At 43.5% G+C, this 15,893-nt stretch overlaps 1 protein-coding gene across 1 annotated transcript in view; it reads right to left on the bottom strand.

The window, feature by feature from the left end:
- The window catches only part of LOC147751386 (uncharacterized), a 70,040-nt gene extending 55,019 nt beyond the window's left edge, over positions 1-15,021 (bottom strand). The window contains exon 1 of the mRNA XM_086933193.1: positions 14,988-15,021. Coding sequence (XP_086789319.1) covers positions 14,988-15,021 — 34 coding nt within the window. The remainder of the gene's footprint in view (positions 1-14,987) is intronic.
- Between the last annotated feature and the right edge of the window lie 872 nt (positions 15,022-15,893).

The following is a 15,893-nucleotide window of genomic DNA, read 5'->3' as shown; positions in this document are numbered from 1 at the left end:
AACCATTGAAATTCCCACGTTATAGTTAGATGGACTCACTATAACTTGCGCGTGCAATGCACTGCTGATGACATCACATATTACATCACTCATGACATGGTCAGTGACATCACTCATGACATCACTGATGACACCATCCAGTGAATGTGTGTCTTTCTGAAAAATAAATATATTTTATATATGTATATGTAAAAGTTGATGGAAGAATAAATGTTTAAATAAGTGTCTAAATGGATGGTTTTTAAAAATTGATTGGTTAACTGGCTTAATAAGACATCATCAGCAGTGCATTGCACGCGCAAGTTATAGTGAGTCCATCTAACTATAACGTGGGAATTTCAATGGTTTTATATCAGTAAAATTTCCAGCTAACTATAACTGGTGTGAAACCTATGGTTTTTTCAGTGAATTTAATAGGTTTTTTAAATGCTAATTCCTAACTATAACTGGTGTGAAACCTATGGTTTTTTCAGTGAATTTCATAGGTTTTTTAAATGCTAATTCCTTTGTATATCGAGTTTCTAACCTTTTTTTTTTTTTACAATATGCTGTTTTTTTTTAAGTATTCATTTTTTTTATATAATTTTTTTCTTTTGCGCTCTGGGTGCGCGCTCCGGGAAGCTTTCAGCTAAGCTCTCCGGTAAGCTTTTCCGAGAGCTCATCTGAAAGCGCACCCAGAGCGCAACTGTCGTTCGTGAAAAAAAATATGAATGAAAAGTTAATAATAATGCAAAACATTTCGTACCATACAAATAAAATTAGTTTTTTTTAATAAGGAAAATGATTATGCATTTCTATAAAAGATTGATGACGTCACTTCGGCGCGCAACGTAAGTGCCCTCGGAAGCGCCTACGTTCGCGGCGCATAAACGCACGCAAAAGCGCCTACGATCGCGCCACGTTTGCGCCCCGGAAGCGCCTACGATCGCGCTGCGTAAACGCACCGGAAGTGCTCCGGAGCGCGCAGCGTAAACGCGTCGGGTCATGTGACCCTAAAATAACACTTTTCATTGGTTGCTAACAGTTTTTTTTTACAATGAATGAAATCCCCACCCATTTCCTTCACTTCTTCTTTCACTTTTGTGACTGAAAGACCTGCCTTTTTTGCTGTTCCATATTCCTTGATTAATCATGGCTGCCAGACCATCCAGCAGTGAAGATGACTCCAATGATTTCATTGATGAAGAGCCTCCTCAGCCGAAGGTCAAAGAACATTTCATCTGGAAATTTTTTAAGTTTCCAGCAGACCAGAAGAAGGTGAATGCACCAAAAGTAGAGTGCAGGATCTGCAAACAGGTCCTGTCACGGGGTAACCCCCCAAAAAAATACTCTTTTGGCAACTTCACCATGATTCGCCATGTGGAGAGGAGGCACCCCCAGAATTTTGCCCGGGAAAGTGTCAGGGCTCTGGCACAAGAGGTTCCCAGAGATGGGGCCTCTACATCAACAGGAGGAGCAACTTCTTCTGGAAGAGAACAATCACAGGAGCAGGTAGCAAACATACAACCTGCATTTAACCATGGGGTCGTCAAATGCAGATACTGCAATCAACTCCTCACCTATGGGGAGCAAAGTGTCCTGCTCATGGTTCGAGCATTGGAGAACCATCGCTGCCCTTCCCACCCCTAATTTTTTTCTTTTCTTTTTGCTCCTGTTGAGCAGTTTCCATTCCCTGTTTTTGTTCCTGTTCAGTTAAAAGAAGAAAACCAAAAGTTCTTTTCAGAACTACCTCCAATTCTCATCAAAGAGCTATATTCTTAAAAAATGAAGAGTAAGTGAAATATAGTGCATTGATAATTGAAAGGAGAATGAGTAAGAAAGAACAGAAAGGTATGAGAGGTGAAAGGAAGTGAAGTAGGAGGAATGAAAGAAGGTGAGTGTTAGAAAAGAAAGTTATGACACAGTGAATAAACTGGAGGCCTCATTTCTGAAAAGTGACGCATCGCTACGTGAAAACAGCGATGCGTCACTTTTCTGGACGCACTCCTTATGACATTCCAGATATGTCATATTTAATATATGACTAATCAATTCGCAAGGAGTTACAGATATGTCAGTATTTCTGACATATCTGTAAACACAAAAGTAACGCATTGCAGGAGTGCGTCACAAAAGTGACGCAACTCCAGTAATGTGTCCTTTCACATGGAAAAAGCACCATGTGAAAGGTTTGCTGTGAAGCAGGCGCAAGATTTTGGCGCAACAGCATCCTAAAAGTGACGCACTGCGTCATTATTACCAAGCTTTTTGCAAGGAACACCCCCTCTGCATGCATTATACCTGACACTATTTTTTAAAAAGTGACGCATCTAGGTACATGGGTCACTTTTTAAAACTCTGCGCCACATTGTATCTGCATCAGGTATAATGTATGCAGAGGGGGCAATCCCTCGCAAAAAGCTTGGTAATAACGACGTACTGAAATCTATGAGATTTCTCTGCGTCACTTTTAGGATGCTGTTGCGTCAAAATCTTGCGCCTGCCTCGCGTCACTTTCATGTTTACAGATATGTGAGAAATACTGACGTATCTGTAACTCCTTGCAACATGATTCGTCATACATTAAATATGACACATCTGGAATGTCATAAGGACTGTGGACAGAAAAGTGACGCATCACACCAGCAGTGTAATAAAATGTGCCTCGTTGCACTATATTTAAAGGATGCAACAGCATCCTAAAAGTGACGCAGTGAAATCTCAAACATTTCACTGCGTCGCTATTACAAAGCTTTTTGTGGGGGAACACCCCCTCTGCATGCATTATACCTCACGCAGATATAATGTGGCGCTTGATTTTAAAAAGTGACCCATCTACCTAGATACGTCACTTTTTAAATATAACGCAACGAGGCACATTTTTTTACACCACTGGTGCGATGCGTCACTTTTCTGTGCGCACTCCTTATGACATTCCAAGTAACGCATTGCTGGAGTGCGTCACAAAAGTGACGCAACTCCAGTAATGTGTCCTTTCAAATGGGGAAAGCAGCATGTGAAAGGTCTTGCCTCAGTCTAACACCTGCTGTAAAGCAGGCACAAGATTTTGACGCAACAGCATCCTAAAACTGACGCAGTGAAATCTCAAAGATTTCACTGCGTCGCTATTACAAAGCTTTTTGCGGGAGAACACCCCCTCTGCATGCATTATACCTGACGCTATTTTTAAAAAGTGACGCATCTAGGTACATGGGTCACTTTTTAAAACTCTGCGCCACATTATATCTGCGTCAGGTATAATGTATGCAAAGGGGGCATTCCCCCGCAAAAAGCTTGGTAATAACGACGTACTGAAATCTATAAGATTTCTCTGCGTCACTTTTAGGATGCTGTTGCGTCAAAATCTTGCACCTGCCTCGCATCACTTTTATGTTTACAGATATGTCAGAAATACTGACGTATCTGTAACTCCTTGCAACATGATTCGTCATACATTAAATATGACACATCTGGAATGTCATAAGGAGTGCGCACAGAAAAGTGACGCATAACACCAGCAGTGTAATAAAATGTGCCTCGTTGCACTATATTTAAAAAGTGACGCATCTAGATAGATGCGTCACTTTTTAAATATTGCATAACAATGCGCATTTTTTTACACCGCTGGTGCGTCACAAAAATGGACGCACAGGAGGCGCAAAACTAACAGCGCAAGGCCTTCATAAATATGGTCCTGGATTTTCCCCGTGCTTCGCCGGTGCGCGTACCATGCGCTTCCCCCGCGCAAAACGAAACAAATTTTTTAATGCCCTGCAGGACCCTATTTTAGTCCCTACATCAAACCTAGGGGGTCAGAGGGGGTCTACTCTTCCCCCTTATGGTCATTTGCCCCTTTTTTTTTCAAACCCCTTGTGTCTCGATTTTACCGAGACACAAGATGGCGGCCGCTCCAGACTGTTTAGAATGTTTACAGACACCCAAGAGCCAATCAGCTTTCTGCGCGCAAGTCGCGTGTCGCGCCTGGAGCGCACTCCGGTGCGCGCACCGGAGAGCGCCTATAGATATATATATTTTTTTGAACCTAAATTACTCAAAATCCACTGCAGCACGTATCTTGAGACATAGCAAAGGCACATCGGGCTACCAGTCCCTACAATTTTGCCAAGTTTGGTGTAAATCCATTCAGCCGTTCGGGCTAAAAGTGAAATTGACCGCCCTATGGAAATTAACATGGGGAAAATGCGTTTTGGGACCCCCCTTTTATCTCGGCCCCCGCTTGACGTATCCCCCCCAAACTTTCAGGGAAGGACCGGAGCTCGACGAGGCCATTTTCAGGAAATTTTCAGGCAGATTCGTCAACCGGTGCCAAAGTTATTCCAAATAGAATTTTGAGATTTAACATTGAAAAAAATCCTAACTATAACTACCTACTGGCGACCGCCAGTAGGTAATATATATATATATATATATATATATATATATATATATATATATATGCTTTTTAGAGTAGTAAATTATAAAAAAGAACCCTTTAACATATTATAATGTAAAGTATATATTTTTTATATTAGTATTACAATATATATGTATATACAAACATACACACATGTTTATATAAAAATTTAGTTATATAGATTTTTGAAGCCGATCTAAATTTAGTTAATTTGCATTATATTAATTATATATTTTAAAATATTAAAGATTTACTGTTTCAAATTATATATATATATATATTATATATATATAAATATATTTTTCGTTGTGTTACATTATATATGTATATACAAACATACACACGAGTTTATAAAAGCATATATTCATATATTATCTAAATTTAGTAAATTTTCATTATATTAATTTTATATATTAAAATATTAAACATTTACTATTGCATCCTAACCCATATCAAAAAATATATTTTTGCATGTTTTTTAACGATGTCAGTATTAAACAGTATGTTTCCAATATTTTTGTGCTTACCAATATAATTAGAGCAACAGAATATCTGATTAATTGAAACTTATGACACAATATTTTTGTATCACAATATTGTTGTTTTTTATATTGATACTGATATAGTGTCAGTGATCCTTTCTATACAATTGCCGATATCCCTGATGTGTAGAGTCCCTACTGAGCATGGTTTATTCATTGCAAAATTTTCCTTTCAAGATTTCAAACAATCCTTTATACAAGCCTCCCCTGCAATCAGGTAATTACTTTTACATAATAAAACTTTGCAAGTTAGTTTGGTATAATGCTACAAATCACAGTACAATGGTGGTTTAAGACGGAATCCTGTATACACAAGCGCATGGTGGGCTCTGGGAATAATTGATCCAAAGGACTTTCTATATGGATACTTAATCTCCCCCTAGAATGCCCCTGAGCAAGAAAATGGTGTTCACGATCAGAAATGAGACTACCAGCTAGATGGGATGGTGGACAAAGCTCACTGAACAGATGCCTTTATGGGTGTGATCCTTCATGCCTCAGGGAGCATAACTACTTGGGTTTAAAGAATGGGATACCGTTGGCATTTCCACCTACTCTTTGAAACATAACCTTTAATGTAATAGTAAAGACATTTGCTTTCAAGAAGAAGTTGTTGTGCTGAAAACATATTTTTTCTTATTCACAGCTCACACATGGAGGCAGTCTTTACCTCACCCCACTTGATGGCATCCCAGAATTTACATAGTTGGAAGCAAAACTCATCATTGGCCAGTAGGACACAAAGAGACATTTTTATATTTACACAAATACTCATAATACACTCACCAAATACAATGTTCTTATTGAGAACCACTTGGGAGGATGACATAGTTTGCCCTTGAAGATAATGAATGGCAGAATGAAAAAATGGCAAAGCCAGAAGATCTCTACTGCAGCATCATTCAGATTCATACAGTTCAAATGTTTGCAGAGATTAATTATGCAAGAGAGGACCTGATGGAAAATGGGACAGGAGACCTATTCAGCCTGTGTGCAATGTACATAGGGTAGAGAAACTTGCATTTAGCAAGGGTATGTACCACATTGCAAAAGTACTAGGACAAGGTGACATATGTACTTTCTGAATTTAGTCATGTACAGATTGTTCATTTGGTATGACTGACATAACAAAATCAAACATATGAGCTGCACATTGATCACACACTAAATTGTTAATTGGTTTTTATTCATTTGAAGCAAGAGAGATATTACCCACACCGGGAGACATCTGAGCTTGAATAAACGGAAAGTGGGCTTGGATAATTTTAGAGCTCTTGAGAAACAGGTGTACAAAGACAGATGCTACCTCCAAATCATGAGTGGGGTTGAGTAAACTGGCACAATTAATTTAGGGCAGCAGGGTTGGGGTGAAGCTGGTTAAGTACCATACAGATGAACTACAGTGGTTGCCCGCCTGCACATTTATCAGAGCATAGATTTGGCCCTTGTGGTTCCGGGGATGGGGTCTCTCGGAGCAGCTTTTTTTGCACCAGCTCACAGAGAGATGATTGCACCAAGGGCATACTGGGTCTGAGCATGGGAACCACACATGCTCTCTCTCCCTGGGAAAAATAGCTATCAATGCCCCTTTTCCTTTACCCTGGCTAAACCCCAGGGCATATGTAGGAAATAAGTAGTAGAGTGATGTCTGCTCAGTGTTTCAATTCTTTTTCCCTGGATGGGGGGCAGACTTCACAGGCCTATTTCTCCCTCATATAGGGATGATTTTAATTAGAGTTTTGGCTTTTTTTGCTCTGGATGATCAAGATGAGCCACCAGGAGCACTTTCTGCAGGCCTCCTGGCCTCTAAAGCATGTATTTCATTAGAAGCTGGATTTCCTGGCTTCTGGTGCCAGGTGTGTCCTCAACCTGGCTCCTAGTGATCTCTTCCTGCTTGGGGGGGCATCTTGTGCAGACGCTCAGCAGACAGCCAGGAAAACACCCTTCCTGCACCACACCCTAGGTCCCAGAGCCTTCTGGCTCTGTGAAGAGAATCTTGAAGGATACTGGCACTGGAGAGACCCATCCTAGGGGTGAATTGGACTTAAAAGGTATTTCAGTCAATCCTTCTAAGGCATCAGGTAGCCTCTCCTTCCAGCTGGGCATTCCTTCGCTGTTGTTGTTCCCATGTGGAGTGGCTTATCATCTGTCTCTCCCTTGTGCAGGTGCTTTTAAGTGGGGGTGGAAAGCTCTAGAAGTGAGATGATTCCAAGTTGTCTGTGGAAAGAGCTCCCCTGAGAGTCTCATTCCACCCCAAATGACAAAGGCCTGTTCCATTCCCTCTAAAACCTCAAATGCGAGCTCCTCCTGTGACAGCTTTAAATGTTTGGCCCTCCTCCTTTGTTCCAATAGACCCGGGCTGCCCGTCCAGGTGGAGTGTTATTTGCTAATAAACAGATGCAGTTTCCCGCCCATCTCTTTCTTTCCTTGGAAATATGTAAGGCACTGTCAATTGCCCTACTATGTGGGGAGGCCTTTGATACATCCTCTTGGCCATGGCCCTGTAGGGGGGACAAAGGCTGGAAACTAATTATGAGCTGAGCCAGGGAAGTATGATAAATCTTAAAGTGTCATGGTTAGTGTAGATAGAATGTTAGGGACTGTAAATACATGCTCATGCTGCATATTTAGAACTAGATTGATAGTTTGCTCGACTCTGTAGGCTTAAGTGTAGTGAAACTGTACTTTTTGGCTGATTTCGCCTACAATTTGTAATACAGTGTAAGCACTACTTACCTTCAGTAAGCTCTACAGACTTACACTATGAATGGCCAATCACGTTATAAGGCCTAATCCAGTTCAGTACCTATCCCAGAAGAGTCCCTTCTGTGACAGGCTGCCTGTGTGCATATACTGTGCTCTGAATAATGGTGGTCTTGTACGTGCAGCCAGGACACAAGTGAGTTAGTTTGCTTATAGGTAACTAGCCCAGAGCCTTTTACTCTAACTGCGCAGCAGTGGCCTTTTACATAATGGCAGGTTATCGCATTCAGTTCAATTACTTTGAATTTACTGTGCAGTAAAAAAAAACGGGTATTCAATTGGGAAAAATCCGGGGGGACTAAATGGGTGGAACCCATTTGCTACATGTTCCTATTAAGACAAATAGTTTTCTTTTTTTCTCTTCTTTTTTGTCCTCATCTCACCTTTAACCACTTTGCAGGATGTTACAGCCGTTGTTACGGACCTGGGCTGCCTCCGGCCAACTGTGGATGCTTAGGTCCCCAGACCAACTCCTTGTACCAGAGTTTTAAGGTGTGATCATAGGACTGGGAACCTTCACACTTCAGTATCTACATAACCTCAAATCTCTGCCCATGGTGATAAGGGGTTGCCAGAGGCTATTTACGGCGTTACCAACACTAGCAGTATCTAGGCGAGCCATCGCAAAAGCTGAGTTCAGCCATTCTTCCGATCTTGGGGGGTTGGGGTCTTTCCATTTCAGGCAGATTTCGCTGCGCGCTAGCAGGATTAGACACAGTAAAAGTCCTCTATCCCTTGCAATCAGATCTTTTGTTGATAAGCGGTCATCAGCAAAAAAGACCAGAGTCCCATTAACCATGATGTTTATACCAAAAATCCTGCGCAGGTAGCCTCCAATCCCATCCCAAAATGTTGCCAGCTTCGCACATTAAAAAAAACCATGTATTTCATTTGCTTTAGGGGTCATGCATCTATAACATTTCGGCTAGGGGGTTGGGGCTAATGTTGCTATTTTAGCTGGGGTATAATATGTACGGCTAGTTACAAAGAAATGGTTTTACTTTAGGCTGGCAGATTTGGTATATTTGTATAGAAGATTTAAGGAAGGCTCTAACAAGTCCTCTATTACAGGTTCCAAGGGTGATTTTCTCAAAACCAAAGCCTGAGATGGAATATCTTTATCATCTTCTTCAACCAATTTCTTGTACCAAATTGATACCTCCCGCTTAATCCTATGGTGAGACATAAAGAGGTGCTCAGTTTCCCAATCTCCCATTATACCCCAGCCCTCTGCCTCAAACCAGGATTTCAGTTGTAAAAACTTAAATTTGGAGAGCCCAGGGCCTATCTTAGTTTTCAGTATTTCCCACGAAAACAACCCATTTCTATCCCCCAGATTTGACCAAATGCAAACTCCAGCCTCCCTGACAGGGGCAACCAGAAAAATAGTTTTCTATAAAAAAATAAGATATTCCATATTTGGCCTACACAATAATACAAGGCAAGGATTCTCATCTAAACTCTATTTAACCATTTTCGCTCTATAGCTTTTCGCCTCAAAAATTAGAAACAGGCAGAAGAGTCATGCCATCTATTTCTAAACGGGTGTGGTGACATTTATGTTCATGCATTTTCTAATATACGCTACATTTCTATCTGTAACAAGACGTTAAAGCATACATTTACTGAAGACAACGAGTACATAACACTGATCACCTCGTCTTTTTGTGTGGATTAAGTAAAGAAGACAAAAACAACAAACTCATGGAAAGAGATTAGGTGTAGCAAAGAGACATCACTAGCATATTACATTCATGCAACTGTGTGAGAATTAGAAACAATATAAGCCATATGGATGTTCTAACTTTAGATGTCCTTCAGTACATATCCTTGTATTAATGAATTATCCACCACAATGTAATAAAACAAATAGGATGATATTAAAAGTGTGGTTTGTAACAGTATTACAAGTCAAAACAGTGTAAAAAAACACCATTTCAATTATATTCGCACATGCTCATTAAAGTGGTGTATATTTAAATGATTTGATTAAAACAATTTTTAATATCACTTCCCCATGAAGCAATAATTATGGGGATGAACACCTATGCAGTAGTAAGTTATGAAAGTCAAGAAATTGCATGCACTAAATCTTAGTTCTAAAGATAGGGTTACATGAGCGTTTTATTTGAAAAAACGCATTTCTACATCTGTCAAACCTTTCGCTCTTTACTAAAGATCTCAAACAGAACAATTGCAGAGCAACATCGCATCATGTTCACACACAATCCACCTGCGACTGCTCCTCCGCTATTGTGGAGGAGAGTTATCCCCCCAATTCCAATGACATAAAAGTTTTGGGACAGCCAATAGCAGGTGTGTAAAGCATGTAGCAAACAGGGCCCACCCTTTAGGAGGCCCCCATTCAGCCCACCTTTCATAAATATCTTGAGTATATGAGCCCCCTCATTACAATCCTTTTGATGATGTCACGGGTAGGGCTACTTTTTTAACAAAGCAATGCTGTCATGGGTGGGCTCCAAGTCAGGAAACATACTTCATTGTCCTTTCTCTGCTGTACTTACAGACCTTCTAGCATTCCAATCTTTATATTTAAGTGTTCCATTTTATGGATTGGCTCCCATCCTATTGCCCTTACCTCTTTAAGCTATGCAGCGACTTCTCTGCCTATTCTTTAAACGGCAGCACTTAATGTGTCAAACATGCTGTATGTTTTCCCAGATGATGACCTGATGTATGGTTAGCACTCACAAATGGAAGGGCCACAGGTTGGAGAGCCCAGTATGGAGGCCATACATCCCAGAAGACAGTGGCCCCATTGAAAAGAAGGCACCCAGATTTAACAATAGAACACATCTTGCACTATAAAGAACCTTGAGCTTTGGAAGAAAAAAGAGAGAAAGTGATGTAACAACCGGCAAAACTGCAAGACCCTGAGAAAGGAGTATAATTAGCCTGAGTCAAAAGGAAGAGTGTTAGAACTGGGGGTCTCTAGTTGGCAGGGGTAGTTACCACTGTCCAAAAGGGACCCTTGCTTCTAGTTAGGGTAAGAGGAAACCATCTGAGATAACCCCTGCTCACCCCCTTGGTAGCTTGGCACGAGCAGTCAAGGCTTATCGAAAGGCAACGTGTAAAGTATTTGTACCAAAACTCACAGTAACACATAACAGTTTAGAAAAATAAAGGTATTTAATCTAAACTACACAAGACCAAAACGACAAAAATCCAACATACACAGTTCAAGAAAATGGTTGCAAAAGAGTTCTTAAGGTTCTTAAGGTTAGCGTTAAAATAATCCACAGTTGCGTGAAAAGTTCACAGTAGTGTCACGTTTAGCCAACAGTACCTTTATATGCAACAAAGTTGCAAAGCAGAAGCTGGTGCGGTGGAAAATAAGCGATGCGTTGCTCCTGAGACCCGGAGGAGGCGATGATACAACCCCGCTGCAGCAGCAGGTGTGTTGCAACGAAACTGGTCTGTATGGGGAGGAGGCGGACTTGTATGGATTCCGGTGCTTAGGTTCCGTAGGAAGTTTTCTCTCGCAAAGGCACGATGCGATGATCTTTTGAGTTGCGACGATCTCCGGGGCGAGGATGTGCGGACTGGCGGTGATCTTCCTTTCCCAGCTACTCGATGCAATGGCTCTGCGACGACACTCGCAGTGACGTGATGCGGTTCGCAACCAAGCGGTGCGGCGATTTCACCCAGCGACGGAAGTCTCTGCGTGACACTCGCAGCGATGGTAATCTTCCCGCACCGGTCAGGTACGTCCCACAAACGAAGGATACGACGGCTCTGGCAGCGGCAACAGGTGCTGCGACGATCTCAACCTTCGTAGCGGCGAGAATTTCCTCACACTGTCGGGGATGTGCTCCGCAAGCGAGCGATGCGACAAAACTTGCAGAAAGTCTTTAAAAGCTTGGTTTCCAGCTTCCCAACACAAGTACAACTTCCAGAGGCACACACAAGGATCCCACACTTCAGGAAGGAGAGAACTCCCTCAGCAGAGTTCTGGGAAGCTGGGGGTGAAGTCATTTTGTTCCTGGGACTTCATAACAGGGAGCCAGCTTTCTCTGAGGCCCTTGGAGATTCCTTTAAGCAAGGGGACACAGCACAAAGCAAAGTCCTTCCCCTCTCCTTGGCAGCAAAGCAACAGCAGGTTTGTCCAGCAGAGCAACAGCAGGACAGTCTTCCTTTGTCAGTTTCAGCTTTCTCCTTGGCAGAGGTTCCTTCTTGATTCCAGGATGATCTAATTTCCTGTTTTCAGGGGTCCTGTACTTATACCCCTAAAAGTCTTTGTTCTCCTTGTGCAAGTGGGCTTTGAGCCAGTTCTGGGTGTTCCTTGAGCTCTTTGTTTTTTTGGCTTCTCCTTTCCTTTCAGAGTGAGGGGCAGGGTCGTCAGCCGCCCAGCAGGAGGTGGAGCCAGCATTGTGGAAGGCCAGGTCCAGGTGCTATCTCCTCCCACCACTCAAGTTGCAAATGCAGTCATTCAGCCTAGGGCTGACCCAGCCAGCCTCCTGGGGGCTCCCCAGCCCCTGTCACTCTCAAACCAGACAGTCAATTCACAAACAGGCCAAGGCACACAGAAGGGTCAGACAAGAGAACAGCTACTTTCTAAAAGTGCTGTTCTCAAACACAGGATTTAAAAACAACCTTTCCTAAAAGATGTATTATTAAATTCTGAGTTCAGGGATAACAGACGTTTATGTCCTATCTTGTTCCTATGGGAAGATATGCTGGTAGCCACTGTAGCCAGCATCCCACATGATAGCCTAAGGAGCAAGATAGCCTTGCAGCAGTAAAAAACGAAAATGGCTGTAATTCACTGCCAGAGCATGTCACCTGCACAAGTACATGCTCTACCTTTCACATACAATGCACCCTGCCTAAGGGGGTACCTTGGGCCTTCCATTGGGGTGACCAATGTGCACAGAAAGGGAAGGGTTAGGCCTGGTCAGTGGGGACATAGCAGTTCACAGACTGCACACAGACATTGCGGTGGCAGGCCTGAGACACCATTTCAGGGCTACTCATGTGGGTGGCACAATCAGTGCTGCAGGCCCACTAGAAGAATTTGCCATCACCAGCCCTGGCACACCCAGTGCACTTTACTAGGGACTTCTTGGTGATACAAATATGCCAATCATGTATATCCAATCACAATACCAATTTACACAGGGAGCATATGCACTTTAGCACTGATCAGCAGTGGTAAAGTGCTCAGTGTCCTATTGCCAACAGCCACAGGTCAAAAAAAATAAGGGAGGAAGAAGTAAAAAGTTTGGGGATAACCCTGGAAAAAGGGCCAGTTCCAACAAAGAGCATCAGCACTAAAAACACTGGAATTTCATGAGGCACTGTAGAAGAATACTGGCCACTGCAAGAGGGATAGAGGTTGGAACTGCTAGTGGGAAAAGCAGTGCAAGTGAAGAGAAGGGCATGTTATTTAAGGGCAGGAGATGGGATCTTTAGGGGTGTGAGGAGTTGTCAGGTTAGAGGTGTAATCAATGCTCAGTGTTAACAGGTGTGTAAATCGGCTGAGAGCGAGAGCAAGCTGTGAGCAGTGAGCAAGGACGCCGAAAACCCACTGAAAACAGTGGTCTAGTTCACGGCTTCAGCCCAGTTCCAGTCTCACTCTGTTACCGGACACCTTCATTTTTAACCCTATCAGGGAACAAATTGGACTTCGTCCGTGACGGCCGGGCCTTTCAACTACCTCCAGCTGTCCAGATACACCCAGCTTTACCCCTCTGCGGCCGTGAACTGAGCACAGTGGAGGTCAGTGGAGGGGAGTGTGTCCGGGGAGTGAGTCCGGGTCTTTGCGGCGTGGGTGAGCAGCAGAAGCGATGAGGCGGCAGGCGGCAGGCGGCAGCCGTAGACCCAAAACCAGCAAACTCGCAAAACTCATGGTACCGCGAGCCACACCGGCAAGCCGCATCAGGAATGCCACAGCAAGTACGAGGAGCGAGGATCAAGGAAAACTGGTCCACAGCAGTATTGGAGTGTGCGGCGGTGCTGTGGTAAGCTGCGAGCCCCATGAACTGTGAAACCGCGAATACTGAGAAACTGTAGCAGAATTTATTGAACTGAGATCACATAAAGACTGTGCCTTGGGCCGCATCCGAGGCCACAGCAGCAGGGGGGCTGAGGAATCGCAGGTGGCAGGAGTTCGCAAAGGGGGTAACAGCGGTCCCCTACCAGGAGAGAGGAGCCCCTGCCACACCTTACGGAGTGTGGTGCAGTGCTGTGTGGGAGCAGGAGCCAGAGGCACTTACAGCACCGCGGTCAAGCCCACCCCCAGTTCCGGTACAAGACCTGCAAGTCCAGCAAGCAACCTCAGCAACCCCAAGTGAAGCATGAGCCAGGCGTGGAGGCTGCAGGTACCTATTGTAAAACTGCCGGCAGGGGAGGTGAGTGAGTCCCCTTTGAATTCAGAGAGGTGGTGGTGCCTGTGCTTGGCTTGTGTTTGGCTTGTGGTGCCAGTCCAGGTGTAGGCTGTGACTACTCCAGCTGCCACCTCTTGTCCATTTTGTTTCAGTTCACCCGTGCTTCTGTGTCTGCAAGGTGAAATACTGTTACACTTGCAGTTGAAACCTCTGCTGCAGTTCTAGTCTCGGATTTCACGCTCCCTGAGAGCCTGCAGATGCTGGCGGATTGTGGATGCGTGAAGGAAACTGACGAGCTGCTGGGCTAGGTTTTGAACTTAAGGATTATCTCAGCCCACCACTAAACTCCGCTGCCTGGTCGACTTCTACAGGGGGACATTTCATATTTTAAGAGCATTTCAGCGGTCAGGCGGTGGTGGTAGTGGGTGAGAGGCGTAAGTCTCCATCCTATGCATGAGATGACTTCCAGAAAATTATGCTCTGGACGCGTACTTACCTCATCTCCTAGATGTATAAGGAAATTGAGGAGATCATATAGTGAAACTAAAAATCTACAACACCTTTATTATAAATCTCAATCAACTATCATGGTTTTCTTTCAGAAAGCTCCCTGGACTGTTCCTGCGGAGGCAACATTGGGGCAAGATAGTCTGCATTCCAAGTTTGCCTCAGTAACATCGCCCCTCCTGTCTACAGGGGAAGCTCAGGGAAACCCTTATGGTTCCACAGGGAGTCTGATAACGTCCCAAGAAGGGGCAAGGGGTCAGATAAGATCAGGCGCGGAAGATGACTCAATTGGCTCTTTACCGGATATATCTTCAAGGACAAATTTGGTCTCTGGCCCATGTGGTAATCATTTAATCCAACGGTCCCAACAGTCACAACATTGCCTATATATTTCTTCGAATCCATCAGAAATGGAGTTTCCTGCTGTTGGTATACCTGTTGCTTTGGATGTTGCTTTGCACGTAGGCATGGGCTCGGATCATCCTCTTAACCAGCAGAATCAGCAATCCACTTCATTGAGTAGGAAAAGATCATCCAGTAAGACTGTGGGTGTATATGTTGCCCCTATGGAGCGGAACATCTGCAAGGGGCCCAGTGAAGAGGGTGTGCTTGGGTGTGTCGGAGGAATTCGGGAGGATGCTGGGAAGGAAATTGTTGTAATGATGGAAAAGGCTTCATTTTGTGTAGAACCCAATTTAAGGAAAGACTGTACACTCCCAGACATTGACACAAAAGCTCAAACAAGGGGGTGGGAGCCATCAACGTAAACCCTGTGAAGAACCCTGTGAAGAACGGGTATCCAATGAGCAGTCCAAAGGAGAAGAACACTTGCATTGCAAACTCCCCCCTAAGGCGCCTCTCTTTGCCCCTATTATATTGTAGTACAAATCCCCTGAATGTTAATTCTGTGGAGTCCGTCTATGATGCTCATGATGTTCATGATGTATTTTTGCCTTGCTCACAACCAAAGCTGGGTAATGAGAGGGATGGTATGTTTTCGGAATACTTTGCCTGCATCAAAACACTTTTAAGTTCTATTCTGTCTTTATTGGAGAAATCTGTTTTTAGTTCAGATCATATGCTGGAAGTGATCTCCGTAATGTTGTTCGAAGTACAAAAAGTAAATAAATTGGGCATCATTATTCCCCCCTCTATTATACCCGTGCGATTGGATGAACAAACTGATGTTAGTCCCCTTTTACTTGTTCCCTGTGTAGAGCAGAGAGATGTGTCTGTTCAAGCAGGTACACCTCTCTTCTCATTGTCCCCAAAAGAATCTTCCTGTAACCTTGAAAATGAAGAGCTTTGTTTAAGCTCATTTTTTGAGGAAGCTACAGTGGG

The sequence above is a fragment of the Lissotriton vulgaris genome, chromosome 1_1, assembly GCF_964263255.1.
Source record: "Lissotriton vulgaris chromosome 1_1, aLisVul1.2, whole genome shotgun sequence".
Lineage (NCBI taxonomy): Eukaryota > Metazoa > Chordata > Amphibia > Caudata > Salamandridae > Lissotriton > Lissotriton vulgaris.
The sequence above is the reverse complement of the archived record's forward strand: the minus strand, read 5'-3'. Positions and strand labels throughout refer to the sequence as shown.